General features: G+C 39.3%; 1 protein-coding gene across 1 annotated transcript in view; it reads left to right on the top strand.

The window, feature by feature from the left end:
* Positions 1–17621, top strand: part of ROBO2 (roundabout guidance receptor 2) — a 433355-nt gene that overhangs the window by 32064 nt on the left and 383670 nt on the right. The window contains exon 2 of the mRNA XM_059493583.1: positions 12915–13241. Within this exon, the coding sequence (XP_059349566.1) occupies positions 12915–13241 (327 nt within the window). The remainder of the gene's footprint in view (positions 1–12914; positions 13242–17621) is intronic.

Raw genomic sequence — 17621 nt, 5'->3', positions numbered from 1 at the left:
TTCAGTGGCAGCAGTGCCAAAACTCATGCAGTCCAGTATCGTGTGTAGATGTTTGTTATGTATTTAGCTGTAATGCAGTTTGGGGTTTGTTACCTCAAACAATAGACGGTTCAAAGTGTAATGGCCATGTGACTAACGAGGAGCGTGTCATGCTGCCTTCTTGAAGCGTTTCCACTCTTGGCTTTTGTTTCCCAGGCATCTTTCCCTGGCAGTGTTATGCAAATTAACCAATTAATGACAGACAAAATGGCCTTCCTGCATCGCCATGCTCGTAATAAGAAGGGCAATGCTGTAAGTCACGTACCTATTCAGCGAGCTCTGTAGGCCACTGCCAGGGCATGATTAGCCTGACTGGGGAAGACAATTGCAGAGGCATCTGCTCGGTTAATTTTGAGAGAAAATTTACCAGATGGAGGCTGAAGATTTAAGTGATTAGAAGGTAGTAGATTGGAATACAAATTGGATTAAAAGAAATTAGATTGATATAAATCGAATTGAGTCACAACAGTTTGTGTTGTTTGTACCAAGGGGCAGTGGATTATGGGAGAAGCAGATGCTCCAATGAGATAGGAATTAATGTGGCTTTGACAGTCCATCTGGGAAGGCCTGAATATCGAGTACATCCCTAATCTCTCTCTCCATTTATCAATGCCATAATGTTAATTAGTACTTCATTCATTAAGTTACTTACAGAGGAAAAAATCTCACCCCTGTAGCCCCTCTCTGCCTGAGGATTTGTTACCGCGCCAAGTAATGGAAATCTCTCTTTAGCTGAGCTAGTTACAGTTGACTGTTACACTAGACCTGTGTCATTTTCCTAAAGCTTGCTGCTGCTTTTAGCCTAAATGAAATTTATTGGGCTTTGTTTTACAATAAACCCATCTTCATACATCCAGCAGCATAGTTTTTGAAGTCCTGCCTTGATCTCTACAGCTAGCTACCACTAACAAGCCTCCTTCTCACATATTTAAAAAGGTACAATATGTTTTATTTCACGTGGCTGCATGGCATTGTGGCTAATGACCAAACTTTGGCTACGACATTAACAGTGGGAGAAAACTAGGAAAGGTTTTGTGTGTGCACCTCTAAGATTTTGGGTGGAGAAATGTGTGTGGAAGAAGAGTGCTGTACTTGAAACTCCTGATGTGGGGCATGTCCTCAGGTAGCTGATGACACAAGTGTTGGATTTTAAGCACATTTCTCTTACTCCAGAAGAAAAATATTTGGGGTGTTTTAACTCTGAAAGGTGACCTAAAATAATAGCTTGAGTTGTTTCACCGAATAGGAATAAACACAAAAGGAAAAAAAAATGCATGTAGAATAGTTAATGAATATACCAGGACTGTGAAGGAATGGAGCTGGATTCCCTTTTAGCCACATTTGTCTGGAAATTAACATGAGGTAATGCAAGGACTTTTCACTCTCTCCTTCCCGAGGTGCACACAGAGGTGTGAGGCAGAAAGGCTGTGTTAGGATAGTCACACACAGAGTGCAGACACTGGCAAATGCTCCACTTGAGCACCTCTGTAGTGTCAACCTTAAACTTTTCCTTGCATTTTCCCATATATATTTGATTTGTTGTCCTTCATGGCAAGGAAGCGTTGATTCTACTTCACTTAGAAAGCTGACTGTAGCTGTAGTCCTTTAGTTATTAATCAGAGAAATGTTAGATACAAAAATATGCTCGTGCTCTGTTTTTGGAACCTAAAATGACAAAGGCATCTGCAAGGGTGTCTCACATTATGCTTATATGTTCTGGAGGAAATAGATTCACTGCCAGCTAGTTTTGCAGAAGAAAAGGTTTTTTTTATCATGTTATGAGCATTTTCTATCTTTTAAAAATAAGTCATTAAAAAACAAGATCCTGTCTCTTGAAAATTTGGATTTGTACCTCTAAGCAGAGAGTGTAGTAGGCATGGGCTGGCAAGAGGTTGGAATGGAGCAGAGCTGGGACAGCTGAATCAAGATGATCAAAGGGATATTCTGTGCCATATGTCATCATATGCTCAGGAATAAAAACTCATGGAAAGGAAGATAAAGGAGGGACATTGATGGTTTTGACATTTGTGTTCTCAAGCAACAGTCCTGCATGCTGAGGCCCTGCTTGCCAGGAAGTGCCTGGACATCTGTTTGCTGATGAGTAGTGAATGAGTTCCTCTTTTTTGCTTTGCTTGTATCCACAGTGTTTTCCTTCCCTTTTAGCTGCCATTATTTCTAACCACGTCTCCTGCTTTCCTTCTACGTTCTCCCCATCCCATGGGAGAGGGTGGTGAGTGAGCAGCTGGATTTGGCTGTCATTTGGGCCAACCTACCACTGTTAAAAAAAGGTGGAATTTTATTTATCAAATTTGTCTAGACAGCATTTGTTATATTTGCTAAATATAGTGATTTAGAAATCTGAGGTTGAAAAGGTGGAATCTATTTCCTGTATATTTTCTATTTACTTCCTCTACTCCTATTTTCAAGAATTTTCTTGCTTACAGTAAACACTTTGAGAACTGCCTGGGAATTTTTGTTTGTTTTGCCTACTGTGCTGCCAAACACTGTTATTTCTGTGCTTCTGCATAGTGCTGTGTGATGTAGGAACACACAGAGTAAATAAGTTACACGCTGGAAAAAAGCTCTCAGAAGGTCACAGCAGTCCCCTTGCCATTCCACAGCTCTGAGAGGTGGTTGTTTATCAGTAATACATGCTTCATTATTAAAATCAACTGATCTCTCTAAAAGGATAGACAACAGAGGTTTCTGAAACAGCGTCTGCAACTTTACTGTTTGAAAAATCTCCCTCATTTTAATTGAGAAAGGGTAAAATAGAGCTGCAGAAAAATTCTGTGAAATGCATATTCCCTGAAAGGCAAGACTTCCACTCCTAACAGCAAGGGCCAATAAAGCCTCTCACTGGACCTGTGCCTTCAGCCTAAAGTACTAGAAAACATTTCCCTAATTTTTGCCAGCTTTAGGTGTAAATATGCGGAACAGAAAAGGTGAGAGAAAAATCACTGAGGGCTGCTTAAAAAAAATAGATCCGTAAGTTGGCACAGATACTGGAGTGTTTGTTTGTTTTTTGTCACCAGGCCCAAGAACATTAAATCCCATTTTGGCTGCAGAAGTTGCAGAATTGTGTTTTGTTATCTAATGGGACAAATGACTGCATGGCTTCTGAAAAGGAGAATGAAAAGAGGAAAGATTCATCTTGTAAATGGAGTTGATGAACTGTTTTGGATTAAAAAAATGTAATTTTATTAGCTACAGGTATAATAGTAGCAAAGTAGAAAAATCATCTTAAAATACAAATGATGAGATGAGTAAGGAATTATGAAACATGGATGGAGAGCAAACAAAAAAGAAAGGGACAAGGAAAAAAGTATTTGTTTTGTTGTTTTTTGTTTTTTTTTTCTGGGGTGTGGGAAAGACACAGAGGAGAGGATGTTGGAGCAGAGGAGCTCCAAATATTCTCCTAAAAGAAGATGCTCTCTCTTTAATTTTATATATATATGTATATATATATATATATATTTATAAAAGTATATATAATTGTGCTATCCATACATCAGGAGAAGCTAGAGTTAGGACACGTAGATGTTTGTGCACAAATTTGAATTTTGTGTCAACTTTCCCTTATTAGCAGTGAGAATTCCTTATACAAAGAGAGTCAATAATATGACCTTCAGATATCGGTGTGATAACCATTGAAAAACTGGTGACATTTTGGTGATCAAACAAAACAAAATGCAATATTTGCAGTAAAGTATTTACTTTTTAAACATGAGAAAACCAACCAAACAGAAAACCCAAACACCAAACTTCTAAATGTATAAAAAGACAAATGTATGCTGTAAAGCACCAATATAAAAATTGTGATCTTTTGTACTTGGGATGTATGAGGTGTTTATAAACCTGACCTATATTGGCAGAAATTGCATGTGACTGAATTTTCTGTAGAAGTTGTTTGTTTTCAAGCACTGGGGAGCTGAATGAGTTTTTAAAATGCCAGCTAGCAAAAGGTGAAATGAAGGGGCAATTATAAACATATCCCTACCTCTTGGAGTGCCTGTACTTGTTCACCTGTTTCTTTTTTGTTGACATAGGTAGGAGAGATAGAGCTTGTGAGAAGTTCATGCTAATTCCAAAAGCCTTCCACCTCTGAGCATGTTTGCTTTTGAGCTTATTTATTCAATATGGGGTTAGAAAAAGTAGGATTAGAGTGTTTTTTCACAGAGCTTGATCTATATTTTCATCCATGGATATTTGGAAAAAAGTTTTCCAAACTAGTTGAAGCTTCCAAAGAGAGTCTTTGACAAATCATGAAGATGTAATTTCTAGATTTCTAAACCAAGATATTACAATGTGTTTTTGATATGTCATACTACTACAAATTTTACTGAGAGCTTTGCTGTGAAATTAATATTAATTGGCTGGCAGTTACTTGGAACTTTGTGAAAGGTTTCTTTAGGATGTTTGGGTCAAGTTCTAAGTCAAGTATTGATGTTGTGTACTTATAATTCCCTAGACATTCACAACTGGTGTGGTTCAGGGAATCTTTGTGACCAGTGTCAGCAGACAACATAGTGCCTGCAGGATAAAATTCAGAACGTTAAAGTAGCTGCTGTGCTTATAGTAGAAATCATGTTGTCCTCAAAATATTTTAAGACTGCTTTAGATGGGTGAATTTATTTACAAATGTAGTCTGATTTCACAGATTGTAGTGATTTTATTCTACTCTGAGAACTCTGACTCATGGTTTGTGGAGGGATCTGGACCTGGTTGTCATTTAAAAGCTTTTTTATCTCTGCTTTAGCTTAACACTGTTAGAATTGATGTGCATTTCTAATTGCTCCTTTTTAAACCTTTTAAATGTATCTTTTAATGTTGCCTTGGATGGTCATTATCATCTATCAGTAGAAAGCTTTAGACTTTGGAGAGCCTGTGGTTATCAACCCTTCTATGCAAAAGCAAAGTTTACTTTTCTAATGGGCCATTGGTTTCTCCAGTGGTATCTCCAGGCAAAGTTTCCCTTTGCCTGACTGATAAGGACCCATTGCCAGTGCTATGATAACATGCCCCTTGTGCCATGCTGTCTGTAAGCAATATCTGCTTTTTTACCTTCCATCCTTGACCCAAAAATAGCTGAAAGATGTTTTTAGAGTCAGGTGTACACTTGTGCTTTGCTTTGTTAAATTCCAGAGTGATTTGGAAAAGTTCCCAAGGGAAGAGCTGTTGTTCTTGAGCTCTTCTGGATGAAAAAGAGTTTTTGGTTTTTTTTTTTTTTTTTTTTTTGGTTTTTTTTGTCTTTGATGCTTTTGTTATATGCTGTGTATGTACCATAGAATAATTTGGATTAGAAGAGACTTCTGGAGGTCACCTGGCACTTGCAGGTGTGTGTGTGTACATTGTGTAAATATAGATGAGGTATGTATCTACACACAGCATATAAATGCAGAGACATATACACACACATAGAATAAACATTTTCCTTTTTGCTTTTCACAAGTGGAAGTGCTCCTCTACTTATCTTCTTCATTTCATGAAGTCATTTTTATAATCTTATTTGGAGTCAGTGAACATTAATGAAGTCCACACTCAAGTTGGAACAACTATTCTAATTTCAAAACCTAGAGCGTTTTTGAGAAAGAACCTTGAAGTGAAGCTGGTTTGGGTTTGCTGGGTTTTTTGTGTGTTTTTTTGTGTGTATGTGCATTGGTGGTGGTGTGTTATTAAGAATTGGTGTGTTATTAAGCAAATAATTGTCTCATCTTCTTTCAGGGAGCTTAGCTCTGGTAAATATCTGATTTCTTGACTTGAACTCTAAACCATTATGCTTTGCAATAAACAAATCAATGCAACTTTCTCATTGAAGCAGTTACTTGTATTTATAACATCACTTTTCACCTGGGGATAAAAAGATTAATCATTTGCCTGCAAATCTATATTCCAGTTTTCAGGGTTATTGTGCTCACTCCTACTCTCTTGACTGCATCCCTAACATGCGGCTCCATCCCAGGCAGTGTGCTGGAAATAAATTTTAAGGTGTGGTAAGGCTCTTCAAAAAAAATGAAATGTGACACTCAAATGCTTGTAGGTGATAAGAAACCAATTGAAGAAAAGTGAAATAGAGTAAAATACTATTAAGCCTTTATGTCAATTTTGGAATGCTTCCCCTGAAATAATTTTATATAAGGAAAAGGATGCTTATACTGTGGCACTGGATTATTATCCACATTGATTAAAAAAAAGGAATTTTGTTTACAGTGTTTCTTTAGTAGTAGAGTTGATTACACCTTGTTTAGCAAAGTCAGAGTTCCATACAAGACAAACTTAATGAAAGCAACCTTCCAGTAAGATTTTGTCAATGTTTTTAATGACAGTTATTGATCTCTCTTGTCAGCATTTCCTGCTCTCCCTCCTGGCAGACACACTCTATAGGAAAGGTGACTTATCTGCAGGCACATGTCCTGGGAAAGTTAGGATATGTTGTTTAATGGATTAATTTTGCTCAAGGAAAAGCTTTCAGAGGACCTTGTCATAGCTGACACAGCTTTGAACAAAAAACTTTACCTTGGAAACAGTTCTATCACTGGAGTCTTTTCCCATCTGCCAAATCTCAGAAGGGGGGAGAGACTGTAAAGTATAAATTTTCAAAATCCTGTCCTTGCCATGTCACTTTGACTAGAGGAATGCACGTTGAATAATCAGCCTGGTGCCAGTGCATCAGCCTGTATTCCAGTTGAGTTTTCTCATTATCTTGACTTTTTTTCCATGTTACATTTTGTTTGAACTAAGATGTGGCTGACTGGCTCTCTTCCTGAGATCTCTGCTTGCCTTCAGTCAATTCTGTGCCTAAAAGGGTGGTGAAAGCAACAGACTTATTCATTGCATCAAACAAATGTGTGCAATAAGTGCTTCTGATGAGTACTTCCCTTGTGAAACGAGGCATACGAAGAAGAGGGAAAATGAGCAGTGACTGTTCTTCAGTAGATTTAACTAAGGAGCTGTAGGATTGTCTTTGTAGCGTCTGCATAAGTCAAAACAAGAGCTGAGGCCTGGCCATGTGACAGATCTGATGTAGCCAGAGGAGGTTCTGCAGACACTTCTGTAGCTGTCCATCTGTTTAAAGCACATGATTCTTTTAATTTGATTTTAATACCTTGCTTTCAGTTTCATTTTTTCTTTATTGTTGCAGGGAAAATAAACCAAGATTCTAGCATTAAAGAAGGTTCTTTGGCATTAAATATAATTTTGGAGCTGTCCTCTGTGTAGAATCAAATGTACACAGGGCCTTTTCTTCCTGCATCTCTATCTTTCTCTTGTAGGAGATTTATTTTTTCCTATCACACTTTTGCTGTTTGCCTCCTTGATAAACAGTCCTTTTGCTCTGTCTCAGGGAGAACATGTGTTGTTGGCAAACTCTTGGAGGGAATGCATTCAAAATGCTATCAGAGGCATGAAATAACTAATAACTCATGTGAGGAGCAGCTGAGGGAGCTGGGGCTGTTTATCCTGGAGAAAAGGAGGCTCAGAGTGACTTTGTGAATCTCTGCAACTCGCTGAAAGGAAGGTGCAGCCAGGTGGGAGTCAAGTCTCTTCTTGCAGACACCCAGCAATAGGAGAAGAGGACACAGGCTTAAGCTGTGCCAGGGGAGATTCAGGCTGGACAGGAGACATTTCTTTACAGGAGCGTTGTTAAACATTGGAATGGGCTGCCCAGCGGCGTGGTGGAGTCATCATCCCTAGAGATGTTCAAGAAATGACTGGATGTGGCACCACGATCTAGTTGGTAAAAGGTTGGACTTGATTATCCTGGAGGTCTTTTCCAGCCTAAAGGATTTTGTGGCTGTGATATATTATGAGTTTGTCTTTCCAGTCCATTGTTGCAACAACTTCTGTGGCTCTTGTTGGCAATGCTTACTTTCTGAACTTAATATACAACACACATGTTCAGTGTGACCTGTTAGAACTCCTGAACTGGAAATATTTCCAATATGTGAGACAATGTAAAACATCGCATCCCATTTTAAGCATCCCTTTTACAGCAGTAGCATGAGAACAGTAGGGCAGATTGGAGAGTAGGTAAATATCCAAGTATATTAAAGATATGTGTTTGGAATGTTAAAGGAATCATATTGAGAGCCTTGAGGAAGGATATAAAAGGATTAGTAGTCTTGGAGGTCAGCTGAGGAAGAACTTTTCTGTATACAGAAAGTCAGGTAGGTAAAAGTTGGAAAAGAGTTAGAGATGCAAATTAATGTGATGTCAGATGGTGACAGGTGCTGATAATGTCAGAGGGGGGAAAGAGAATTTTGAGGAGGCTCTTGAAGGCATTTTGGAAATCTGTATTATGAAATACCAGATCAGAGTGTTAACATGTAAACTAATGCAGTATTGTTTTTTCTTTAAAATTGTTCAGTGGTTATAATGCAATTTCTAGCCTGTCTCTTAGCCACTGCTGGCCCAGTAGCCATGAATAAACATTCATGTTGATTTGAGAAATGAGTTAAATGTCTCTGAATTTAGTCTGTACCATTGTTTTTATGGTATGACAGATCATTAGCTTTGTAGATGCTTATTTAGAGAGTAGATTTAATAGATTAGATCAACATTTGGTCTTTATGTGAAGTAAATTAAAACTAGAAGAATATGAAGTGCAATAAATGAAAGTCTTTTCCTAGAAATTTGAAAGATAGTGGACTAAAAAGTGAATTGCCAAATGCCTTTTTCTGTGGTGATTCTTGTGTTAGACAGAGAGCACATAACCCAATTGAAGCCTTCCAGGCCCTCCCATCTGAAGGGAGCCTGCAAGAAAGATGGACAGAGACTTTGCAAGGGCATGGAGTGACAGGATAAGGGGGAATGGCTTCAAACTGACAGGGAGTGGGTTTGGATTAGATATTGGGAAGAAATTCTTAACTGGGAGGGTGGTGAGGCACTGGAACAGGTTATCCAGAGAAGTTGTGGATGCCCCAGCCCATGAAGGTTGGACAGAGCTCTGAGCAACCTGGTCAAGTCATAACAGGGGGTTTGGAATTGGATGATATTTAGGCACCCAGACCATTCTGTGATTGCTTTTAGGACAGGGATTGCATAGTGACTCTGAGGAAATGCAGTAAAAAGGAATACAGTATTGACTCCTTGCTTTTGTCTCCTTTCCTACTTGCACCTGCGGGCCTACAGCAAATCTATTTCATTTATTAATAAAAATTCTTGTATCAAAATAATTTTTTAGGGTTGTTTGACTGTAGGATCAGCCAGACTAAACTGAAAATAATAGGCTTTCTGCTAATAATGCTACCAGTGTAGCTGTAACCATATTGTACACTGGGTCCCTGAGGAGACTTGTGAGGAAGTCTGAGCATATGAAAGCAAATCTGTGAGGCTCGGTGGTAGTTATGGGGAAAACCTGCCTTAGTTGGCACCCTGGTGTTGAAGTGGTTGAAATGAATGAGTGATTGTTGTCTTTTACACTTCCCAAAGGAGTAGTCTTGGACGTGATTCTCAGGGAATTTCCTGTCCAACACATCTGAATTAAGTTAAAGTAGGGGAGTGGAAGAGCAGTGTGTTGACACCTGACGTACAATATACAGGTTACATTTTTTTTCCCTGCTTTTGTCAATTTTCCTCACTTTTCTTACTTTCTTTCCCTACCTCGATTAGATTATATAAATATATAAATTCATAATACAGGGAGGAGAGTGTAAGAAGTTTGGTGAATATATATAACACAGTACATGGGTTGCACAGGGACAGACAAATACCTTGAGCATTCTTTTGCTTTTTGGTGACAAAATGTGTCCCACAGCAGTTTATTTTTTTTTTTGGTTCCAATATGAGGCTGGGCTGCTTCTGTTCAGTGTCCTGACCTCAAAGGGCATTAGCAGTGATTGCTGCAGAAATGATTCACATAAAAGTAGATATGAATGCAAATGCTCTTTACTTATGAAGCGACAGTTTACGGCAAATCTATAATGTCACCAGTTATTATGAGAACTACAGCGTTTCCCATCAGTCAGCATTTATCAGGTCAGCAATTGTCAGCAGTTAGCAGGCTCTGGTATCTGAAAATGAAAGCTGTGTTTGTTGGAGTGACAAAACATTATATTGCAGGATCTTAGGCAGTGTAAGTTCAGAACTTGATGTTCAATTTAAAGTGAAGATGAATTTAATCACACATAAACAATTCTAATATTGTAGAAATGTTGGTTTTGCTCACCAGCATATAGAAGCTTATGTGAAATCATTGCAGCCTATTATAGTCAAACTTAAGGGCTCCTAAATTCTGGGGTTGTTCATATGCTATATGCAAGCCCTAGATGGAAATCCTGGGGGCAGGAATAAAAAAGGAAGCTGTATGGGTAGCCCAGGATATACCACAGTTGCCTGCTTAAAGTCATGCTTGCACCTTGCTCTGCAGTAAAAGCATCTTCTGCCCAGACAGCTCATGGGCTTATTAGAATTTCTGTTCTTTCTAAATGAGGTTGTATCATAAGAGAATTGGGAGGGGGACCATAGCGAAACAATCAAAACTAGAATCAAAGACCACTTGTGTCTGTCTCTTTCTGATATGTAGACAGTGTCTGGAGACTGGAGCCAAATTTCTGGTTTCCTTTGTTGTTTCTCAATCAGCACAACCTTTGGGAATGCATGTTGGTGCTCAGTTCACTTTGGAAGGAGGGAGTTCAGTGTGCTCTGTGAATGATCCTGTGTGTGTTTTGCTTCTCCCCTCCTCTAAGTGCAGGATGAGGGGAATTCCTTGTAGCCCTGGATAGCTGAAGGTGCACCCAGCCATCAGGAATGTGTGGTGTGATCCCCCCCTTGAAACACCTCCTGAGCTTTTCTCCTTGTACATTAGCGTCCTCCTGGCTGCTCACATCTATGCCCTCTCTTGTACACAAATTGCTTCATTAGGATGGAATGAGTAAACACCAGATTTGTGATAAACATCAGTACTGAAAAGGAAGAATCAGCCCTATTGGTACCTCAGGAGGCATTTTTAATTGGGTTGTATAATGTATAAGGTTAAACCTTTATGGGAGAAAGCTTTTGCACAGCTTTAAGCATGGCCTCTGAGTCTGTGTAGGATATACTTCTAGGAGTTCTGAACACTACCAACAAACCTTTGTGTATAAGAAAACTAATATTTTGGATTTGTTTCGCATTTGTTGCTACTGATTTTGTTACCCTGTGTTAAGCATTTATCAAAATTCAGTTGTATCTGTTCTCTGCCGTAAGTCTCTCTCATGTTGCAGAAACACCTCAGCTTTCCTTTTCTTCCTGATACTGTTAATAGAAATTTCTTAAAACAACTAGAGGGGTTTTGTTTGCTTTTTGAGAATAAACAATGAATTAAGTTGTTAGACATGTCTGGACATACAAATGTTTCTAATCAGAGTGTGAAGTTGGCCTTTTAGTCCCATGTGCTGTCTGATATGTATCTTTTACTTTAATGGTGATTTCAGTCTTTTTTTGATGTTGTGTATGGGGTCATGGACTAGGGTTGTTTTTTAGCTGGAGATGCTCCTATTAGATTGTTATTTTTTTATTCTGGTCAGTAGAAGTGAGAATAAAATACATAATTCTCCTCCAAATGTCCCGTAAGTCCATCTGTGCTTAGCTATAGATTATGGGTTTTTTTCATGTACAGGCATTGCAGATTATGGATTTCTTTGCTGTTCTGGTAATAGAATCTGGAAGCCACTGAAAGAGCCAATTTGTGCAACAGCAATGTAACACTTAACTGCAGTGGCAAGCCTTAGCTTAATGACCTGAGTGTTAGTAAAACAGAAGTCCAAAGGTGGATTCACTCTGTTGAATGGATCCTTATGCCTTTCCTCATAACTTTTGCAGTAAATGAGGCATTGAAAATATTTTAAAGTACGTAGAGCCTAGACTATAATTAAGACATTTGCTTTTCTACCACTCAGCAAAACTGCTGATCAGAAAATTGAGACAAATGTTTCACTAACCTGCAGAGGCTGGTTTACCTTGTATTTAAGAAGTGCAGACCAATTGTAGCAGTGTTGGCAGCTCCACTCAAAGGATCCATGCTAGAAAAATTATTTTTGAGGCACCAACTGCCGTGGCTGTTGCAGAAATGTTTTTCCAGTCTCATGTAGTCTAACTAGACATGCAAGAGTGGAAAGTGTGGAACTAATTCCACCATTAATGTTGTAGAAGGAAGTGTTCAAGGTAAGGTTGCATTGGGCTCTGAGCAGCCTGGTCCAGTGGAAGGTGTCCCTGCCCATGGTAGGGGGCTAGAATGAGATGAGCTTAAAAGCCCCTTTAACCCAGGCCTTTCTATGATTCTCTGCTTATATTGTATTTATGTGTGTGTATACGTGCAATCCTGAAACTGAAATTTTCTAAAGTGAGCTGACATTTGAGATTTCCCTTCTGGCTTTCTTTTTTCTCCTTCATACTGGGGCTGTTTGTGGAAAAGGGCTACGAAGCATATATGTTAAACTGCAAAGAACTGTTAACTAATAGGGGGTGGTGAGAGACTGTGGTTTTGGATGTCCTCCTATTGAATCTGGTGGATGAAAGGATGAGAAAGCAGTTGCTATGAGGGGAATCTGGAACCACACAGTGATCTAGAAATTAATGTAAATAGGAAGATTATCAGGGAAAAGAAAAGATAGTCATACATGTATGTGTAAGGGATCCACATCTAAGCACCGTCTGCATCTGGTATGGGTTTGATAACACTACAGAGGATTATCTCTGTTAGTCCATCTCAGATTTTTAGATAGAGGAGTAACTGATACAGTCTCTGATAGCAGACAAAGTAACCCCAGGTGTTGTAAAGGGTTTTGTTTTCTCTTTTTGTGAAGTTTTGTGACATTAAAAGAGTAACTTGCGAGAGCTCTTCATGACTCCTAAAGCACAACTAAATTGTTCTCCCTTCCCTCTGTTCTTTTCCTCAGGATCCCGTCTCCGCCAGGAGGACTTTCCACCGCGGATTGTTGAGCATCCCTCAGACGTGATTGTTTCCAAAGGAGAGCCAACCACCCTGAACTGCAAGGCAGAGGGAAGGCCCACGCCCACCATCGAGTGGTACAAGGACGGCGAGCGGGTGGAGACGGACAAGGATGACCCGCGCTCCCACCGCATGCTGCTGCCCAGCGGATCTTTGTTTTTCCTGCGCATCGTGCACGGGCGCAGGAGCAAACCCGACGAGGGCAGCTACGTTTGTGTAGCAAGGAACTACCTTGGAGAGGCTGTGAGCCGCAACGCGTCCCTGGAAGTGGCATGTGAGTAGTTTTTTTTTTCTAGTATTCTTTAAAACTTCATGGAGGCTTTTATGCTGTCACCCCAGCACTTGCACACACTTCTGAGAGATAACAAATGGGGGTAAGCGCAGCATTTTGTTGTTAGCTGTTGCTTTTAGTGAAGGCATTCTCACTTGTGTTTGCTCAGTAGCAGTGACCGCACAGAATAAGTGATTTATACTGAAATGAGGTTCTAGCCAGAGTATAATCATGGTTGGCACAAATGTGGATAAAAGATAATCTTCCTCTGAAGAATAACATGGACAAAGGATAATCTTCTTCTGAAGAATAATCTAATTTTTAAATGATGTCTAGAGTTGGTTATACTGGAACTAATGTGGAAAAAATACCTATCATTTAATCTAAGGTGCGCTGTCTGTTTCTCTTTATCTCATAATCTGTTATGAGATAAACAGAAGCAGAGAGCATCTTGGTGACTCGTGTCCTGTACTGCTGGAAACCTCAATATATGCTCCTCAATCATAAATTTGACCCTGGCCTCATTCATTATGTGAATGGCAAGTGAAATTGTTGGCCATTTCTCATATCATCCGCAGCAGTCTTGGTCTTTATCAATTCTCTTTGTCTTAACAGAGAAGTCAACAGGGCTCTTTCAGAGCCCACCTGGCATGAGTAGTCTGCTTCCAGTAGAGTTAGCAGATACATTCATTATATTCACAGCAAACAAGCTCATCAGACATAAAATATAATCAGTTGCACATGGGTTTTTTTTGCTGCTTAGTTATATGGGTTGACTCAACATGGATCTTTTTATTCAGAATGTGCATCTTTGCCTATAATTGTATTTTAATACATTTATGAGTCCTCTCTTCTTGCTGGGCTTGACTTTTTCACCTACAGCTCTTCATCTGAAAGTAGTTTCCCTAAAAATGTGTTTGAAGTAGGGCTCTAGAACAAATTTGTATTCTTAGTGGATAAAGAATATATTTAAGTCCAGTAGATGGTATGTTTAAAGGGAGGAAGCATAGAAGAGAAATTGTGTTCCTAATGCAGTCCTCAGACTTTCTTAGCTAATATGGTGTGATCTTGAGGATTCTGTTTTCTCAGAAATTGCAGAAAATGTCATTTTTGAAATATTTAAATGGCAGAATAAGGCAAGTAGAACAGACATTTTCACTGCATTTCACCTGTTGTAACCTAGATTCAAAACTGAGTCAAACAAAAAATGAAAACAGTTTTGGCACACAATCAAAGCAGAAGTAAGTGTGCCAGTGAACGCATCACAGAAAGCTTTTCAGTTTTGGTTGGTATTTGGGAGTAGAGGAGAAACCAGCTTAAGGAAGGCTGAAATCTGGGTGAGTATCACTAGATAAATTTACTGGATTACTTGTGTCTTTGTGCATGTGTTTTAACTGTTGAGAAATTTTAAGAGAGTGACCTAAACACTTGAAATATTTATTGTAATCCTGTTGAGATTCAGGCTTTCCTGTTGAAGGTCAAAGGATTGTTCCAGTTGTACCTTAAGTCATCAAATTGAAGTGAATGATTATTTTGAAATTTAAATGTGCTCTATATCATGTCAGTTTTCACTCACCCTTACTTTGACTGTTGCAAACTCTTGTTGCACCATCCTCCATCTTTGGAGTTTAAATGCTGTAGCTGGTGGCAGGTCAGGCATGAATCACATGGGAGATAGTAGAAAATTTCAAAAACAATAAAGCTGTTCTACTTTGTCAGCTGTTTTATGGCAGGAGCAACGCAAATGTGAAACTGAGATCTGAAACGATGGCGGATGTTTTGTGATAACATTATACTTTTACTGTTTCCATAGCTTTGAAATTTAACTTCCTGAACCCCCCAATTAAAGAGTGTAGTCTAAAGCAGGTTCTCCTATTTCACTTCAACAGTGCTTTATCCTTCCTTGAACAGTGCCATGGCTGCAATTACAGAATGGTGTTCACCAAAGAAGAAACATGTAAATAATTACATACATTGCTTGTTTACTTAATTTTAGCGATTCTGCTGTGATTTTTAAAAGCACATGGCAGTGTTTGGTGTGTATCAAAGGCATCCTTTGGAAGGTGATAGCAAAACTACAATTTTGCTGGGGTTTGAAATAACTTTTGGTTGTAAGTCAGGTTTTCAAGTGGCATTCAGGGAAGAGTTGGAGTCTCTTACTTGTGTTTCTGGTGTCAGCATTTCCGGGCTGAAGAAGATGGGCCGGTCTGTAGCAGCCTGCTTGCAGGCTCAGGAGATGAGTTCCTGGTGACAGGCTGCTATCAGCAGTGAGTCCCCATTCCCCTGTGCTCAGCTCCTGCCTGGATGCTGCAGCCCTGTCCATGGGAATGCACACGATCCAGCCTGGCTCGTGCTCTCTGTCGGGGTGTTGAAAACTCTCCTTTCCACACCCAGCCAAGCTCTTTTCATCACCAGAAACAGGGAGGCTGTCTTTTGCTGTCAACAGGGTTCTGGATTCTTATCTGGCTGTAGGAGGCCTCAAAGAGTGCCATGACAGCGAAACTGCTGATTTTCACAGGTTTGAAATGCTTGAGTGTGTTGTTTTACAGCAAAAAACTGTAATTGTTTTACTCAGCTTATTAAATTGGCAGTTACGAATAATGTGTTCTTGCTTCTTGCAACTTTTGAATGATTTATGAAGAAATATCTACTGGGTTTCTATGTAAGTTACATGTGTTTGTGTTTCTGCAATAATATGATAAACAGTGTTTATTATGGTTCATTTTCTTTTATTTCTTTTTCTTTTTACCTCCATGAGCACCTGCCGTAAAAGGAGTGGGATTGAAAGTCTTCTGATGTATCCATATTTACGTGTAAAGACAGAAGTTAAATTCAGCTGTGACACAGAGAGGTTCAAACCATCTTGAACACAGTCATTTTGCCCTTTGGGGTTTTTTTTTTGAGTGAGTTTTTTCAAATTGCTGGAATCTCTAAGCTCTTTTTGGTTGAGTAACTGTTTACACCTTTCCCAGACCTGAATTTAGGTACCAGCCCCTATAAAGCACACAAAGTATACTTCGACATCCATGCTTCTTCAGAGCACATGCATACAGGTCAGGGCAGGTATTTTTGTACTAATGTATATCCTCAGAAAAAATTGTCCATGCCAGTAAAACTGTGGTGAAATGTGATGTGGAAAGTTACTTTAAAAGCTATCATTAATATACTAAATATGCCTTTAGAATATTTTTGCTTTTAATTAGAATATCTTCATTCCTCAAGACATTTAAGAAGAAATAGTTGGTATTTAGAAGAAAGAGTTATTATTTGAAGGCACATTTTAGGATAGATATGACTTATTCTATTTAAGACACTAATTCATGGTGTGCTTTGTGAAGATTAATTTTTCTGTAGGAGCTTCCTCAGAAGGAAAAAATAATCCTGATACTACCAGTCAAAGAGGTCTTCCAAATTGTACATGGCAAATTCTCATGTAGTGTTTTTGTTTTACGGTTAAATCATTAAAACCAGATGTTCTAGCCCTAAAACCTCTATGAGGAGTTGTAGTCAAAAGAGCAAAATATCTTTCTTTAGATTTTGTCCTTAAGAATTTTTTAATTGAAATTGAACAAGGGTTGGCATTATTTAGATGTATGTTGATGTTCAGATTTTCTTGGGAGAATTTAGAAGTAGGCTTGAAATAGCTTGATCCTTCACCAAACTGTTTCACCTTCAAACACCAGAAATCTTAAAAGCGCATTTTTTTTTTTTTAACAATGCTGCGGCTGAGGCGATCGAAGCCGCGCGGTGGAGTTTTCCGGCGGGAATATCGGGAAGCACATTTGCAGCAGCCGTGAGGGTGGCTGGGGTTTCAGCTGGGAGCACCGGGGAGCCCCTGGTGAGCTGGGCAAGGAGCTCCGGGGTCCCTGCGCTGGCCGGGCCCGCTCTGACCCAGCCGCAGTCAGCGGCAGCCCCCGGGGAGAGCAGCTGGAGCTCCAGGTGTTAAATATGTGACAGCAGCTTGATCTATCGACCACTGTTACAGGGCGCTCTGGCCTAAATGAAAATTCATGAAAAATTGATGAAGTCCCCAGATTATTTTTTTTCCCTTTCCCTTTTGCAGCGCTGTGCCAGTGCGGCGAGGAGAGATTAAATGAGGTGTTGAACGCTTTAGTGGCGAGGAGGTTGTGGTTCAGAGGTCAGGGGGGAGGGGAAATAAGACCCATTTTCTAACTTACTTTCCTTTAAAAGCAAACATGAAGCTTTTCAGACTAGTTGGGATTTGCTGCCATTTTAATGTAATAATAATAAAGCTCAGGAATACTCACAAATAGGATTCTTTTCTGCATGGGTTGGGAGCATATGGGTTGGTGCGGAAAATAGTGGAAGCCTCTGAGTCATAATTCAATTGAAGAACCAGAAATAGATTGAATTTTGTAATGG

This window comes from Ammospiza nelsoni, chromosome 2 (assembly GCF_027579445.1).
Source record: "Ammospiza nelsoni isolate bAmmNel1 chromosome 2, bAmmNel1.pri, whole genome shotgun sequence".
In the NCBI taxonomy this organism is placed as follows: Eukaryota; Metazoa; Chordata; class Aves; order Passeriformes; family Passerellidae; genus Ammospiza; species Ammospiza nelsoni.
This window is presented reverse-complemented; position numbering and strand designations above follow the sequence as displayed.